General features: G+C 45.0%; 1 protein-coding gene and 1 long non-coding RNA gene across 8 annotated transcripts in view; one reads left to right on the plus strand and one right to left on the minus strand.

Moving 5' to 3' along the window:
- ACAP2 (ArfGAP with coiled-coil, ankyrin repeat and PH domains 2) overlaps positions 1-10,373 on the minus strand; it is a 131,173-nt gene extending 120,800 nt beyond the window's left edge. For 2 of the 7 annotated variants that reach the window (XM_072811933.1, XM_072811937.1), the window contains exon 1: positions 10,210-10,368. In XM_072811933.1, the coding sequence (XP_072668034.1) occupies positions 10,210-10,262 (53 nt within the window). In that variant the 5' untranslated portion in view covers positions 10,263-10,368. Of the gene's footprint in view, positions 1-10,209 lie in introns of all 7 variants that reach the window. The other 5 variants (XM_072811936.1, XM_072811935.1, XR_012024360.1 and 2 more) reach the window with 4 other exon arrangements.
- A 413-nt stretch (positions 10,374-10,786) lies between these two features.
- On the plus strand, positions 10,787-12,039 carry LOC140625197 (uncharacterized). Its single transcript, XR_012024571.1, has 2 exons — positions 10,787-10,927; positions 11,589-12,039. It is a non-coding gene; the product is annotated as an uncharacterized lncRNA (long non-coding RNA).
- The last annotated feature ends 5,592 nt before the right edge of the window (positions 12,040-17,631 follow it).

Consider the following 17,631-nt stretch of genomic DNA (forward strand, 5'->3'; position numbering starts at 1 on the left):
CCTTACATAATTTGCAAATACTTCCTACCATTCTATACATCATCCTTTCACATTCTTTTTTTTTTTTTTTTTTTTTTATTTATTTATGATAGTCACAGAGAGAGAGAGGAGAGAGAGAGAGAGAGGCAGAGACACAGGCAGAGGGAGAAGCAGTCTCCATGCACCGGGAGCCCGATGTGGGATGTGGGATTCGATCCCGGGTCTCCAGGATCGCGCCCTGGGCCAAAGGCAGGCGCCAAACCGCTGCGCCACCCAGGGATCCCATCCTTTCACATTCTTGATGTGTCCTTTGAAGCACAAAAGTTTTAAACTTTGATGAAATCGTATTTGCCAATTTTTTCTATACTTGCTTGTTCTTTAGGCATTGTACCTAAAAAAACCACTGCCTAATTCAAGGTAAATCTTTTGGAAACAAGACAATTCAAGTAAATATTTTGGGTACAAAGATTTACTCTTGTTTTCTTCTGAAAATTGTATAGTTTTAGCTCTTATATTTAGGTCTATGATCCCTTTTGACCTAATGTTCAGATAAGATCCAATACAGGGGTCTAACTTCATTCTTTTACATGTGGATGTCCAGTTGTTTACAGCACCACTTGTTAAAAAGACTATTCTTTCTCCACTGATTGTACTGGAACCCTTGTCAAAACCTGGTTTTTCATAAATTTAAGGGTTTCTGGACTCTATTCCATTGATCTATATATATCTTACTTAAATGCCAATTCCACACTGTCTTGATTACAATAGCTGTGTAGTGTTTTTAAAATGGGAAGTAAACCCTCCAACTTCGTTCTTTTTATGGGTTGTTTTGGCTATTCTGGTCACTTGCATTTCCATATGAATTTTAGGATGAACTTGCCAGACTTCAAAGAAACTAGCTGGAAATTTTGATAGGGGTTGCCTTTAGCCTATAAGGGAAGAGAATTTGGGGATATTGTAATCTTAACAATATTAAGTCTTCTGATCCATGAACATGAAATATCTTTCCCTTAATTTAGGTCTTTAATTTCTTTCAATGATGTTATATAGTTTTCACTGTACAATCCTTTTTTTTTTTTTTACGATAGTCACACACACAGAGAGAGAGAGAGGCAGAGACACAGGCAGAGGGAGAAGCAGGCTCCATGCACCAGGAGCCTGACGTGGGATTCAATCCCAGGTCTCCAGGATCGTGCCCTGGGCCAAAAGCAGGCGCCAAACCGCTGCGCCACCCAGGGATCCCTGTACAATCCTATACAGTGTACAGTCTTGTACTTCTTTGGCCAGATTTATGCCTTTATATTTTATTATTGATGCCACTGTTCAATAGAATGATTTTCTTTGCTAGTACATAGAAATACAAATGACTTTTGTACACTGACCTTACATCCTGCTGGCTTGCTAAACTTATTAGCTCCAACAGATTTTTGGTGGATTCCTTAACATTTTCTATATACAAGATACATAATCTAAAAGTAGAGGGCAGCCCCAATGGCCCAGCAGTTTGGCACCACCTTCAGCCCGGGGTATGATCCTGGAGGCCGGGGATGGAGTCCGGTGTCGGGCTCCCTGCGTGGAGCCTGCTTCTCCCTCTGCCTGTGTCTCTGCCTCTCTCTCTCTCTGTCTTGAATAAATAAATAAAATCTTTTAAAAAATAAATAAAAGTAGAAATAGGGACACCTGGGCAGCTCAGGGTTGAATCTCTGCCTTTGGCTCGGGGTATGATTCTGGGGTCCTGGGATCAAGTCCCACATCGGGGTCCCCACAGGGAGCCTGCTTCTCCCTCTGCCTATGTCTCTGCCTCTCTATGTCTCTCATGAATAAATTAAATCTTTAAAAAAATAAAAGTAAAAATAGTTGTAGCACTACTTTTTTTTTTCTTCTTTTTAATATGGATGTCTTTTATTTTTCTTTCCTGCCAAACACTTTGGCTATTACCCCTACTACATTGTGGAATAGAAGTAGAGAGAGTGGACTTTTATTCACGGTTATAGGGGAAAACTTTTAGTCTTTTACTTTTAAATATGATGTTATATAGGAATGTTCCATACATGTTCTTTACCAAGTTAAGAAAGTACTGTATTCCTGCTTTACTAAATATTTTCACTATGGAAGTGTGTTGGATTGCCAAATGCTTGTTCTGTGTCTATTAAGATGATTATATAGTTTTTGTCCTTTATTCTACTTTCATTGGTATTTTGCATTCCTGGATAAATCCCATTTGGTCATGATGTACAATCTTTTTGATATGTTGCTATATTTGGCTTGCTAATATTTTGCTAAGGATTCTTGTATCTGTATTTATAAAGGATTATCAGTCTGTTGTTTTCTTGTGATATCTTTGGCTTTGGTAATAACACTGACCTCACAGAATGACTTGGAGATACCTCCTCTTCTATTTCATGGAAAAGTTTGTAAAGAATTATTGCTTACTGACCTTTAAACATTTGGAAGAATTCATTGGTAAAGCCATCTTACCCTGGGCTTTTCCTTTGGGGGAAGTTTTGTTTTTGTTTTTGTTGTTTTTTAAGTAGGCTCTACATCCGGATGGAGCCTAACAGGACACCTGAACCCACAACCCCAAGATCAAGACCTGAGCCAAGACAAAGAGTCAGATGCTGAACCAACTGAGGCACTTTTTTTTTTATTTAATTTTTTAAAGATTTTTTATTTGAGAGATCACAGAAGGAAAGGAAGAGGGAGAAGCAGGCTCACCACCAAGCAGAGCCCCACATGAGGCTTAATCCCAGGACCCTTAGATAGGACCTGAGCAGGAGGCACACAGTTAACCAACTGAACCACCTAGGAAGCTTTTGTCTTTTTAAAGATTTTATTTATTTATTTATTTATTTGAGAGAGAGAGAAAGCGCGACAGCATGAGTAGTGGGAAGGAGAAAAAAGAGCAGGGAGCGAGTCCAACACAGAGCGTCAGGATCCATCCCAGGACCCTGGGATCTTGACCTGAGCTGAAGGCAGACGCTTAACCAACTGAGCCACCCAAGCGCCCCCTAGAGGAAGCTTTTTGAGTATTAATTCAATCTCTTTATATATACATATACATGTAAAATTATATACATAAAATTATATAAATTATTTTATAAAATTATATATTTTATATATTTTTAGGTCTATTCAGATTTTCCATTTCTTCCTGAGTTGGTTTCAATAGATTGCATCTTTCTAGGACTATATCCATTTCATCTAGCTTATTGTCATAGAATTATTCACAATATTCTCTTATAACCCTTTGTATTTCTGTAGGACAAAAGCAATGTCCTCCCTTCCATTCCTGAATCTAGTCATTTGGGTCTTCTTTTTCTTTTCGGTCTAGCTGAAGATGTCAATTTTACTGATCTTTTTGAAAGACTAACTTTTGGTTTTATTACTTTTTCTCCTGTTCTTCTATTCTCTTTTTAAATTTCTGCTCTAGTCTTTATCTCCTCCCTCTTCCTGCTTTGAGATCACTTCACTAGTTCCTTTTTGTAGTTTCTTTCTATGGTTTGATTATGATTTGAGATGATTTTAACACAGATGTTTGCAGGTATAAATGTTCCTCCAGGCACTGCTTTAGCTGCATCCCATAAGTTTTATACATGGTTTTGTTTTTATTTGTCTCAAAGTATTTCCTTTTTTTAAGACTTTTTTTTTTTTTTTTATTTGAGAAAGAGTGATCAAGAGAGAGTGTACAAGCTGGGGTAGTGGCAGGCAGAGGGAGAGAGAAGCACACTCCCAGCTGAGCAAGGAGCCTGAGATGATACCCAGCCCGTCCAGCCCAGGGCTGGATAGGCTGGATGCTAGGCTCCATCCAGGACCCTGGGATCCTGACTGGAGCCAAAGACAATGCTAACCAACTGAGCCACCCAGGGAACCCTGAAAGTACTTCCTAATTTCCTTTATGATTTCTTCTTAGATTCATTGGTTATTTCAGACTGTGTTACTTAATTTCCACATATTTCTGATTTTTTTGGATTTTTTTTTAAAGATTTATTTATTCATGAGAGACACTGAGAGAGAAAGAGGCAGAGACACAGGCACAAGCTGGCTCCCCGTAAAGAGCCTGTAGCGGGACCCGATCCCGAAACCCGGGATTAGGACCTGAGCCGAAGGCAGACGTTCAACCGCTGAGCCATCCAGGCGTCCCATGATTTTCTTGTTACTGATTTCTAGTTTCATTTCATGGTGGTCAAAGAACATATTTTGCATGGTCTCAAAACTTAAATTTACTGAAGCTTGCTTAATAGCCGAACATACAGTCTATGCTGAAAAATGTTTCACATGTACTTGAGAAGAATGTGAACTCACTTTTGTTGTATGACATGTTGTATAGATTATGTTTTAATTATATCTATTATACATCTATCATTTATTATGCACCTATTATTATCTTGTTGGCTTATTGTGTTATAACTCACATCTATTTCCTTGTTGATCTTCTCCTAATTGTTCCGCCCATTATTGAAAGTATTTATGTTTTCAACTCTTATTACTGAATTGTCTATTTCTTCCTTGAATTCTGTCAGTTTTTGCTTCAAGTATTTGGGGATCTGCTAAGTGAAAGTGTGTAGGTGTTAGGTCTTCCTGATGGATTGACCTTTTTATCATTATAAAATGTCCTTTATCTCTAGTAATTTTTATCTTAAGGTCTATTTTAAGTGATATTAGTATATGATTCCAACTCTCTTTTGGGTACTGTTTGCATGATTTATCTTTTTTATCCTTTTGCTTTCAACCTATTTGTGTCTTTGAATCTAAAGTATGTTTCCTGTATGAGTTCAAGCCCCACACTGGGTATAGAGAGTATTTAAAAATAAATAAATAAAAGCAAATTATCATTAAAAAACAAAAAGAAAAATACTCCTGGGTGCTCAGTCAGTTAAGCATCTGCCTTTGGCTCCAGTTGTGATCCCAGAGTCCTGGGATCAAGCCCTGCACCTGATTCCTGCTCAGCAGGGAGCCTGCTTCTCCCTCTCCCTCTGCCGCTCCCCCTGCTTGTGCTGTCAAATATGTTTTTAAAATATTTTTTAAAAATTTAAAAAAACTAAAGTATGTTTCTTGTAAACATACCTTTGTATGTAACAACACTGAAATTTTATAGAAGAAAAAGTTTTTAAAGAAATAAGGGCAGGAAGCCTTGGGTGGCTCAGTGGTTGAGTTTCCACCTTCAGCCCAGGGCGTGATCCTGGAGTCCCGGGATCGAGTTCCACGTCGGGCTCCCTGCATGGAGCCTGCTTCTCCCTCTGCCTGTGTCTCTGTGTCTCTGTCTCTCTCTCTCTCTCTGTGTGTGTCTCTCATGAATAAATAAATAAAATCTTAAAAAAAAAAAAAAGAAAAGAAAGAAGGGCAAAATACACCAGAATGACATACCCTTTTCTGAAATTGAAGAAAGTACTACAAAAACACAATATTTAAGAATAGCCATTAAACTGGGGGGGGGGGGGGGATCCCTGGGTGGCACAGCGGTTTGGTGCCTGTCTTTGGCCCAGGGCGTGATCCTGGAGACCCGGGATCGAATCCCACATCGGGCTCCCGGTGCATGGAGCCTGCTCCTCCCTCTGCCTGTGTCTCTGCCTCTCTCTCTCTCTCTGTGTGACTATCATAAATAAATAAATAAAAAATTAAAAAAAATAAAAAAATAAAAAAAAATAAATAAATAAATAAGAAAAATAAATTGGGGGGGGGGGGGAGACAAGGGAAAACTTGTCCCACCAGATATTACAACAGACTAGTTATGAAAAGTATTGTAACTAAAATATTAATGGTATTTGACAAATAGACAAATATATTAGTGAAAAAGAGTAGAACCCAGAAAAATATACAAAGGAGTGTGTGTGTGTGTGTGTGTGTGTGTGTAAATAATATTAACTATTCAATAAAAAGTGTTAGGACAAATGACTTCTATTAGGAAGAAAATAAAATTGAACTCTCTCAAAACTAAAATCCAGCTTTATTACAGGAAACTAAAAATTACTATGAAATGATAGAAAAATATCCTATAAATAATAATGGGATGGGGAGACTTTTCTAGGCAATACCCTAAAACCAGTTTTTAACTTTCTGTATGATTAAAAAAAAAACACCATAAACCAACTTAATGCAAATTTAATTAACACAACTAAACCCTGTGGCTTGAGAGACAGCATAAAAAGAGTGAATTCACCAGGTCGAACATTTGAAAGTCCACCATTAAAAAAGTTAATTTTAACTTCTCAAGATATCAAGTTTGGGATTTCTTTTTTGAATTTTAAAAATGAAGATAATTCCTACTTCACAATATATTTTAATATTAAATGAGAGAATAGCCATAAAAGCATCTAGTATGAAATCTCTCTGAAAAAAAAAAAAAAAAGAAATCTGTCTGCCATATTATAGCAGCTTGTTCTTCCTTATTTCAACTTAAATTGGTATTACACTAAATGAGGAATTACAAGCTGCAATGAGGAATAGCAGGATACCTGTATTTCAGTTCACAATAGATCTACTTAATAATTCCATTCTACCACTCCAGAAATGAAAGGATGTTTCCCCACATTCCTCGCCCTCTATGTTTGCCATGCATAAAGCATCAGTTGTTAAGTCTATCTGTTCTAAAGATGGAAGGTAAATTTGCGATTTAAGAGCAAAACATAACCTAAATAGATAGATAAATATTATATCAAAGTCCTTCACCCATTAAAACCTTTCTCCCCAAAAAACCTTTTTAAGATTTTTTTCCTAAGTTCTCCAATAAAGACCATATCTGAAACAAAATCTACAAATGAAAAAACTTTCAGAACGGCACACAACAAACAGTGTTAAGGATAAAACATAAATGTGCGTCAGGTAAAAACTAAAGTTTTGAAGACTTATAAATGCCAGTATTTTTATATTTGAACACTAGTTAGAGCAAAAATGTTTTACAATTCAGAAAGCACAAATTAATTCAGCTTTTTGTTTCAAACAAAATATTCGGGGATCCCTGGGTGGCTCAGCGGTTTAGTGATCCTAGAGACCGGGGATCGAGTCCCACATCAGGTTCCCCGCAGGGAGCCTGCTTCTCCCTCTGCCTGTGTCTCTGCCTCTCTCTCTGCATCTCTCATGAATAAATAAATAAAACCTTTAAAAATAAAATATTCACTTCCTGTGTGAACCACATGTTTAAATAAAAGCACAATTTTATTAAAATTTTATAAAATTTTAAAGACCAACTGCATATACAATTTAGGGTCCAAACAAATTCAAACTTGTTCAAACAAATGTTGATCAAAATGGAAAATTCCCACTTAAAAAAAGTATACTTAGGCACATGTACTTTCTGATAGATTTTTAGATGAACAAGATGTTGACCTTTAGACTGGTTTTTAAAAAACTAAATCTGGATGCACAAAATTACACAATGAAACGTGCCTTCCAATCTAAAAACAAAACAAACAAAAAAATGTTCATAGGAATGTAAACGTAACCATTGGCTTTATTCAAATTACTACAGACAATGCTGCAATAGCAACATCCTTCTCCCCCTATTTCATCAATCTCCCCTCCAATTTTCCTTTACAACCTAGCAGGACAATTAATGATTAAAACTTGAACACTGGTGAAATTTTTCTTCAGCAAGATCTGCCTTCTGCATCAATTCTACAACACCTAAGGCATGTCCCCATGCCAGACTTAAATGCCATAAGATTTGTGTATGAAGGAACATAAAAGTAAGAATTAGTTTAAAAGCAGCACAACAGATCAGAAACCCCACAAGGAATAAATGGTGCAGCTGCCTTGCAATCAAAAAGCATAAACAGGGGGTAGCCCTGGTGGCTCAGCGGTTTAGCAGCCCAGGGTGTGATCCTGGGGACCCGGGATCGAGTCCCACATCGGGCTCCCTGCATGGAGCCTGCTTCTGCCACACTCTGCCTCTCTCTCCTCTCTGTGTATTCTCATGAATAAATAAGTAAAATCTTTAAAAAAAAAAAAAAAAAGCATAAACAGGGCACCAGGGTGGCTCAGTCAGTTAAGTGTCTGCCTTCGGCTCACATCGTGACCTCGCGGTGCTGGGATGGAGACCAGAGGCAGCCTCTCTGCTCAGCAGGGAGTCTCTTTTCCCTCTGCAGCTGCTCCCCCCACCCGGTCTATGCCCCTGCTCATGCTCTCCCACACTCTCTCTTAAATAAAATCTAAGATTTTTTTAAAAAGCAAAAACAAAACCAAAACCACTAACAAGCTCACCCCTCACAAATCTTCTGTTCTAATACGAAAGTTTCAACATATCACTCACAACATGCAGATACTCTTAAAAGTCAAGTTTCTCTTATACATGAAGCATATGGATAAAAGAATTCTAAAACATTATTTTCAAATGCTATACAAACTTACATAGAGACTGGAAAAATTAGGAATGTGAGCGATGAGACTTTTATTTCTTGGCATACTTCCATTGCAAATCATTTTTTTTTTAAGATTTTATTTATTTGACAGAGAATAAGAGAAAGAGCACAAGCAGGCAGAGCAGAAGGCAGAGAGAGGGAAAGAGAGAGGGAGAAGCAGGCTCCCTGCTGAGCAGAGTCAGACTCAGGAGGGGATCCCAGGACCCTGAGATCAAGACCAAGCCAAAGGAAGATGCTTAACTGATCTAGTCACCAGGGAGACCCCCCTTCTATCGCAAATCTAATGCAGCTTTAAAAAAACGTATACCAGATACTGGAGTTCCTTCAAGCTTGACTTCTCTTCCCAATGTGCAGCCAACAATAACTGGAATACCAGAAGCAACGCTTGAAAAATCTCTAATACTGAATTAAAATAGAATATACTCAAGTTTAACAAAGTTCACCATAATATTCCATACGATCTAATCAGTATCTTTCCCTCTTATTTTATATTCAATGGTTCCTTTATTTCAAAAACAAAGACATCACAAGTTTCTGAACATCAGTGGCCACAAGTATTTCCATATCCCTTCTCTCAACTTGTTTTTTTTTTTTAATAAAACTTAATATGTGAAACAAATTGAGTATAAATCCACATTCTCCAGAGGAAAAATACTGTGCTGCTTCATTAAAAAAAAAAAAAAAAAAAAAAAAAAAGCCAAGTCATATAAACAAAAATTCACGAAAAGCAGGGTTTTCTGAGGTATACTTTAAAAATCACTTCATCTGCCACAGTCTGCACTCCAACCTGAGAAGCTGTCCTAGGCAATCCATGCGTGTCCCCTCTGGGTCCTTTTAATTCACGTGGACCATAAAACTGTCAAAAAACGAATGCCAACAACCGCGATCAAACCAGATGCAGCTTTTTACAAACAACAGCTCTAAGCTGCGAATAAAATTAACACCCTCCTCCAAAGGAAAAAAAAAAAAAAAAAAGGCAAAACAAAACAAAATGTTCTTAGAAGTGGGAGTTCCTCGGTTTTACCAATTCTTTGCGTTTCACTGTAAAGGGAATGGGGAAATCCGTGGTAAGAAAGAGAACATGGGGCGGCCCGGGTGGCCCAGCGGTTAGCGCCGCCTGCAGCCCAGGGCGTGACCCCAGGGTCGTGGGATCGAGTCCCCCGTCGGGCTCCCTGCGTGGAGCCTGCTTCTCCCTCTGCCTCTCTCTCTCTCTATCTCTGGGTCTCTAACAAATAAATAAAATCTTTAAAAAAAAAAAAAAAAAGGATGCGCACAGCTAGCTCCCAGAAGGATGCAGGCAAGCATCCCTGAGCGCCGCTCGGCCTGCAGCTGGGCAGGCTCGGACCCGGGGGCTCACCGGCTAACGCTCGTCCCAAGGCCCCCCTTACTCCCGAGCGGCCCGAGGGCAGCCGTACGAACGCGCCGGGAGATAGAACCCAGCAAAGGGGTCCCCTGGAAACCGCTCTGGAGCCCCGAGGGGCGCGCACCGGAGGCGGAGGCGGAGGCGGGGGCGCACGGGCTCGGGACGCCCAGGGCTGCCGCTCGGCTCGGCCGACGGAGCCCGGCCCGAGGATGGAGCCCCGGGGCCGAGGACGCAGCCTGGGCCGAGGATGGAGCCCGGGAGCCGAGGACGGAGCCGAGGACCGAGCCCCGGGCCGAGGACCGAGCCCAGCCCAGCCGGGGACGGAGCCGCCGGGAGGAGGCAGGGCGCTCCCACTTCCGCCCCCCGCAGACCCGCCGGGCGGCCGGGCCCTGGACGGGGGGCGGGGGGTGCGGGCGCCGGGCCTCGTCGGCGGGGCCGGGGGCGGAGCGCAGGCAGGGCCGCGGCGGCGGGAGGAAGCGCGCCGGGGCTCGGGGCCTGGCAGGCCGCCGGTACCTGAAGCGGGGCGAGTCCTTGAGGCACTCCTCGAAGTCCACCGCCATCCTCATCCTGCCCCCGCCTCGTCGCCGGCCGCGCTGGGGGGGGAGCCGAGGGGGCCGCGGGCCGCGGCGCTGGGCACCCGGGCGGCGACTAGCGCTGCGCGGAGCGGCGGAGGGCGCGTCGCCCGCTGCTCATAGCCCCGCGCAGGCGGCGGCGGCGGCGGCGGCGGCGGCGGCTGGTCGGGCCCCAGGCCGGCCCCTCCTCCTCCCGCCCCCAGCCGAGCGCCGGCCGCAGGGAAGCCGCCCGGGAGTGACAGCCTCCGCCAGCCAGCCACGGGCCCGGCGGCCGGGGGGCGGGGCTTCCGGCGGCCCCGCCCCCGCGGGCGCCGCGGCAACGCAGCCGAGCGACGGCAGCGCGAGCCAATGAGCGGCGCGGTCGTGGGCGCGCCCCGCCCCCTCGCCGGGCGCGCAGGCGTGGTGGGGCGGGCCGCGCCGGTGGCTGGGAGGCCCGCGGAGGCTCCCCCGGAAGGAAGTCACGTGGCCGAGCGCGGCGCTTCCCTCGGAGGCCCCGCCCCGCCGAGCTGCCAGCGCGTGGGGCCGCGGGGCACGCCGGGAGCGGCGGGGAGGCGGCGGGCCGGGGGCGCTCGTGGCTCTCGTCGACGGCGTCTGCCGCGCAGGGGACCGCGGATCCGGTTTGCGGGGCGAGCGGGCCTCGCTCGGGAGGGTCCCGGCAGGTAGGAGAGGGGTCGCGCGGGGGGGGCGGGGGGGGCAGCTCCGAGACCTCCGGGGCTTTCCCCGGCTCGCAGGCGGCGGGTCGGACGGCCGGGCTCCCTGCCCCGTGGCCCGCGCCGCCCCCCTGCACACTCGCCCCCGGAGCCCTGCAGGCTGCCGGCGTCGGACCCAGCCTAAGATGCCAGTGGCCGGAGAAAAGGAAGAAAAGAAAAAAAAAAAAAAAAAAAAAAGCAGAAGAAGAAACCACGATGAACACACTATACCTGCGCAGCCCGGTGGCTCAGCGGTTAGCTCCGCCTGCAGCCCGGGGCGTGACCCCGGGTCTCGGGTTCGAGTCCCGCATCCCCGCGTGGAGCCTGCGTCTCCCTCTGCCTGCGTCTCTGCCCCCCCCCTCTCTCTGTGTCTCATGAATAAATAAGTAAATAAAATATTTTTTAAAAAAAACAAGCATTAGGGATCCCTGGGTGGCGCAGCGGTTTAGCGCCTGCCTTTGGCCCAGGGCGCGATCCTGGAGACCCGGGATCGAATCCCACATCGGGCTTCCGGTGCATGGAGCCTGCTCCTCCCTCTGCCTGTGTCTCTGCCTCTCTCTCTCTCTGTGTGACTATCATAAATAAATAAAAATTAAAAAAAAAAAAAAACAAGCATTACACTTAAATGCAGCGCAAGCTGAAGCATGTCCATAAAACGCAACGGCAGCAGAGTGGCTGCGAGCGAGAGCCTGAAGGCAAAGAGATGGGAACGTCTGTGTGGCTGTAAAGTGAAGGGAAAGCGCTGATGGGATGCAGTTGCCCCGAAGCCGAACTAAGAAGTCCAAGGACACGAGGCCACGGAGAAGCCACGCCGGGAGCGGGGGCTGCCAGCATCCCGGTACCGCTCTCTTCAGTGCTGTGGTCAAAGTCTAGGTGTAAGCCTCCCGGGGACGCCCGGTGGCCCAGCGGTTAGCGCCGCCTGCAGCCCGGGGCGTGACCCTGGAGACCCAGGATGGAGCCCCGCCTCGGGGCCCTGCGTGGAGCCTGCTGCTCCCTCTGCCTGGGTCTCTGCCTCTCTCTCACTCTCTCTCTGTGTCTCTCGTGAATAAATAAATTTTATAAAAAATAAATAAATAAATAAATGAATAAATAATAAATGTAAGCCTCCTCACTTCCACTGCTTCAAGTCTTACATAACCGTGTCGCCCGTCTGGCTAAGTGTAGCATGATGGGATGATGGTTTACATAACCAGAGCTTGCATCTTGATCTCCTTTTGCACCATTAGAAATTAACAGTATAAAAAGGAAAGGAAAAAAGAAAAGGAATAGTGTCATGTTGAGACGTTTCTGAGACTATACAAGCAGTATATATGTTTCTGCCTTGGTTTTAAACTGGGTTTCTTTTTTTATTTTCTTTTTTTTTTTATAGAATTTTAGTTTTTTTTATTTTTTTTTAAGTTTTATTTATTTATGATAGTTACAGAGAGAGAGAGAGGCAGAGACACAGGCAGAGGGAGAAGCAGGCTCCATGCACCGGGAGCCCGATGTGGGATTCGATCCCGGGTCTCCAGAATCGCGCCCTGGGCCAAAGGCAGGCGCCAAACCGCTGCGCCACCCAGGGATCCCCTTTTTTTATTTTCTTAACCTTTTGTTTTAATTCTACTTAACAGGGCAGCCCAGGTGGCTCAGCGGTTTAGCACCGCCTTCAGTCCAGGGCCTGATCCTGGAGACCCAGGATCGAGTCCCACATCGGGCTCCCTGCATGGAGCCTGCTTCTCCCTCTGCCTGTGTCTCTGCCTCTCTCTCTCTCTCTCTCTCTCTGTCTCTCATGAATAAATAAGAAAAATTCTAAAAAAATAATAATAATCCTACTTAACACACAGCTGTTATATTGGTTTCGGATGTACAGTATAGATATCGACACTTGCATATATCACCCTGTGCTCCTCAGGGCAAGTGCACCCCTTAGTCCCCATCACTAACCTATCCCCCCCACCCCACGATCAATTCGTTCCCTATAATTCAGAGGCTGTCTCTTGATCTCTCTCTCTTATTTTTTCTCTTTGCTTATTTGTTTTGATTCTTAAATTCCTTAAGGAATTCTTAAGGAGTTTAAGAAACATACTTACAGGGATCCCTGGGTGGCGCAGCGGTTTGACGCCTGCCTTTGGCCTGGGGCACGATCCTGGAGACCCGGGATCGAATCCCACGTCGGGCTCCCGGTGCATGGAGCCTGCTTCTCCCTCTGCCTGTGTCTCTGCCTCTCTCTCTCTCTGTGACTATCATAAATAAATAAAAATTTAAAAAAAAGAAACATACTTACATACTTAAATGTATAAGTGAAATCATATGGTAATTTGGTTTCTTTTTTAAATTACATATGCCTCTGGGCAGCCTGGGTGGCTTAGCACCGCTTTCAGCCCAGGTTGTGATCCTGGAGACTGGGGATCAAGTCCCAGGTCAGGCTCCTTCCCTGGAGCCTGCTTCTCCCTCTGCCTGTGTCTATCATGAATAAATAAAATCTTTAAAAAAAAATAAATTGCATATGCCTGGAATCTGCACAGCTTCTTTTGATAACTGGAAACTATTGACAGTTAAGCTTTCAGTGTCCTCAGACATTTCAGTTGGTCAAGCCAACCTCTGCCGGACTTATACCTTCTGTGTCAAATTTAGAGAGTTGGCCATTTCTACATTTAATTGTATTCCAAATGCATGACAACTAATCTGTGTGTAAGATAATATTGTTTCAATGCTTCAACACAATGTAACCTTTTAGAAAAGGCCTAATATGACACTTTGAGATTCAAATTAAAATTCAGCTGTATGCCACTTTCAATGAAAGTAACTCAAATAAGCTAATTGTCAATAATGAACATTTTCTTAATGTGGACAGCTAAATGTATGTACATCCAGTCAGTGATAACACTGTCAAAAAATTTTTTTCTGCCCTGTGGTAAAGCAAGCACACGGGGGTTGTCAATTGTAGGATATGTTCTAAATTAAGAAATATTAGAAGTAGGGGTGCCTGGGTGGCTCAGTCAGCTAAGCGTCTGCTTTCGGCTGAGGTCGTGATCCCTGGATTGAGCTCTGCGTCGTCGGGCTCCCAGCTCAGCGGGGAGTCTGCTTCTCCCTGTCTCCCTGCCTGCTGTTACCCTTGCTGCTGTGTCAAATAAAGACTCTAACTGCAAACTGCCTGCTTCTCCTTTAGAATTTGGCCTTTATGGGTGTGGCTCTGTTTACGTATGAAACATTTCCTTTTCATGTGTTTCATTTCAGAGGTGCGGCTCAAATGCCACCTCTTTCAGGAAGCCTTCTCAGTTTGCTGAAATACAGACATCTCTTTTCAACAGGCAGTGAGAATTAGTAAGGGATATAAATGATCAAACCTTAAATCTCACAAGTGTCTTCTCCCCAGACCTCCCAATACCTTCCTCCAAAACCTCTGGAACCCTGTATGCCCATAGTCCATCCTTCCCAGGACACTCTGGATTGTCTCTGAGCATACTTTTTTTTTTTTTTTAAGATTTTATTTATTTAGAGTGTGAGTGGCAGGGGCAGGGGGAGGCAGGGGGGTGTGCACACAAGCAAGAGGGAGAGAGAATCCCAAGTAGACTCTGAGCTGAGCACTGAGCCCATCGTGGGGCTCCATCTCACAACTCTGAGATTATGACCTGAGCCGAAATTAAGAGTCCACTGCTCAACCAACTGAGCCACCCAGGGGCCCCTCTGTGAGGATACCTTTTTTTAGATATTTTATTTATTCATGAGAAACACAGAGAGAGAGGCAGAGGGAGAAGCAGGCTCCACGCAGGGAGCCCAATGTGGGACTCAATCCCGGGACCTGGGGTCATGCCCTGGGCCGAAGGCAGATGCTCACAGGCATCCCATGTGAGGATACTTTTAACTGTATGCTCTTCAGTAGAAGTTGTTTACTACCCCTTCCCTGATCCACCTTGGCCAGGATACTTAGCAAGAATCTAACTCTTGAGAACTTATAATTGACATTCCACCTTCATACAAGAACTTATTTTGGGGGTGGCTAATGTCATCTCGCTACACTACTGTCTTACTGTCCTCATTGCTATTCTCTACCAGTTTCCCACTCAATCGCTGACTTAGCCTGGCTCAGTGCATTGCAAATTATGTCAAGAACCAGGCGTTTTGATGAGGGTAGCTGTGGGTAGCTTCTGGAACTGGGAAGCCGAAGAACCCACACACCTGTGGGAACTGGTTTCCCTCCCCTAGTGGCTCTATCCTCAGTTTTTCTCACCAACTGCCCAAGTCTCACCAGGTATCCACTCTGCTCTGTGTGGGTTCTGTTCCCCTGTGAGCCTGGCCTGGATACAATCCTCATTGCTACTGGTTCCTTCAACAAGTTGGTTGTCAGACAGCTACAGGGGCCAAGCAGATAATGTAAGTGAATGAAGCTGGCCAGGTGTAAGCAGTATGCGGGGCGGGGGAGAGGCAAGGTGAAGGTGAAGGGGCAAGCGTATGCCCTGTGTACTGCTCAGCTCCAGTATGTTTTTGCCATATCAAGCCTTCAGATTTTATAAGAGAAGCCAAACAGCTAGATTTTAATGTGAATCCTCCCCAATTTTCAAATGTTGGCAACACTTTCAAAATACTAGAAAACATTACGCAGGTCAGAAAAATAAATTTCAGGGCCACTATGCAATTCATATATTTTTGACAATTCTTTTTTTTTTTTTTTTTTTGACAATTCTTGATGTATCCTTTCAACCTATGCTCCTGGAGCTTATCACTTTAATCTGTTTCCTAATTCCCAGATCCCAGGAGAAAACAGATTAACCCAGCTCATCCTTCATGACAGGTCACACAGGTCCACAGTGAGCAAATAGGAGGGTCGGATTACCCAATTTAATCATCCGTACAGGAACGGGGATCAGGACGGAGGCTGCAGGACAGGTGACTGACTAGTAGACAAGGCAATTTCCCTAAAAGAGAGTATCAGGGATGTGGTCCCATAAGACACAGCTAGTAAACCCATGTTTGCCTTCTGACTCACGGTCCTCCACCCCAACTCCTGCCACCAGCTAAGGTGATTTCAACATTCACTTATTCTTTCTTCATTTAATAATGTCCATTAAGCAGATATGCAGGTCAGTCACAAAGCAGGCTCTGAGGTCTACAGGTGAAATAAACAGTGTTTCCCCTCTAGAGCCCGGGGAGCGACTCATACGGTCATTTCTTCTGTAGGAGGAACAAGGGTTCTGGTATCTTCCAGACATCAGGAATCTTGAAAAAGTAAGAACCAAGAGAAAGTGAGGAAGGTTTTCCCAAGGACCTTTAGTCGCAGTTCCAGAAGTAAACGGTGACCAGACACAAAGCATTTTGCCACCCTAAGGAATTCTATCTTAAGGCTACGGGAAGCCATCGGAAGAACTTAAGCCTGGAGTAACACAATTCAGTTTGAATTTTAAAAGAGAGTGTATCCAGGGGGCGGAGCTATGAGGACTGAGACCAAAAACACTGTTAGCAGCTGAGAGGTTTTCAACCAAGACCTTTGCAATCAAAAGATGTTTAGGCAACAAAATCAAAAGGATCTGATGGTCCACCAAATGTGAGGGAGTAAAACAAGATAAGCTCCTACAGGTTTTCAAGCTGGAGAATGACTGGTGGGACGCGGTACTATCCATAAAGAGAAGAAAGTTTATCTCTGTCTCCTGTCACTTCAGGGGCACCTGGTGGGTTAGTTGGTTAAGCATCTGCCCTGGGTTCAGGTCATGATCCCAGGATCCTGGGATTGGGCTCACATCCCGCTCCCTGCTCAGCGGGGACTCTGCTTCTCTCTCTGTCCCTGCTCCTGTTCTCTCTCTCTCTCTCTCTCAAATAAGTAAATAAATAATCTTAAAAAAAAAAAAAAGTCACTTCAAACGGTCCTTAAATGTCCCCACCTTAAACCTCGTCTCACCCAGCACATTCCATACACAGACAGGCTCAACCTCAGATGTCTCCCGCTGAGGCACTCGCATACGTTCACTTCACACTCCCAACCGCACCCCAGGACCCCATCTCCTAGGCCGTTGGATCCACCTGTCCTGTCTTCAACAACTCGGGGGGCTTCCTCCGCCCGCAGAGGGCTTGTCTCAGCCCGTGCGAGAGCTGCTGGCGGCCTGTGCCGGGCGCTGCCCCCGAGCTCCTGTCCATTATTTAAAACTTGGCTCAACCGGAATCTCCTCGGGTGCTCCGCTCACAGTGCTCACAGTGACGTGCCGGCTCCCTGTGTCCTGGGCCTTCTCTCACCTGCTGTACCTGACTAGTAGCAGAGACTTCGGTATTAGAAGTTGAGATTTTTATGCCCAGATTATCTTCAGGCCTGGCACGTCTGGGTAGAGCCTTTATTTCCGTCTTTGTGGCTCTAGAAGCGAGCCCAGTGGCTGGCACTTAGTGTCTGGTAAAGGGATAAATGGATGTTATCTCTCTCCAGAGTGAGCTTTTCCTTACTCACATCCGCATGATTACTTGTGCACGTGCATGGATTTCTCCAGAGATGACGAGCTCAGAGAATGATGCTCATGTGTCGGGGTGATCCGAGGTCATGTGAGATACACACGACAGTGCCCGACAGTGCCTGGCTCCATATGTAACAGAATCCCCTGGAGAGGTTTGCTGTGCTTGTTTTAATATGGATTCGTGGGCTAAGTCGTATTTTCCAGAGGGGGTGCCGGGCAAGCGTCGCACGCGGCCTTCACTGAAACTCAGCAAACGCTAGT

The sequence above is a fragment of the Canis lupus genome, chromosome 35 (genome assembly GCF_048164855.1).
Source record: "Canis lupus baileyi chromosome 35, mCanLup2.hap1, whole genome shotgun sequence".
Taxonomy (NCBI): Eukaryota; Metazoa; Chordata; class Mammalia; order Carnivora; family Canidae; genus Canis; species Canis lupus.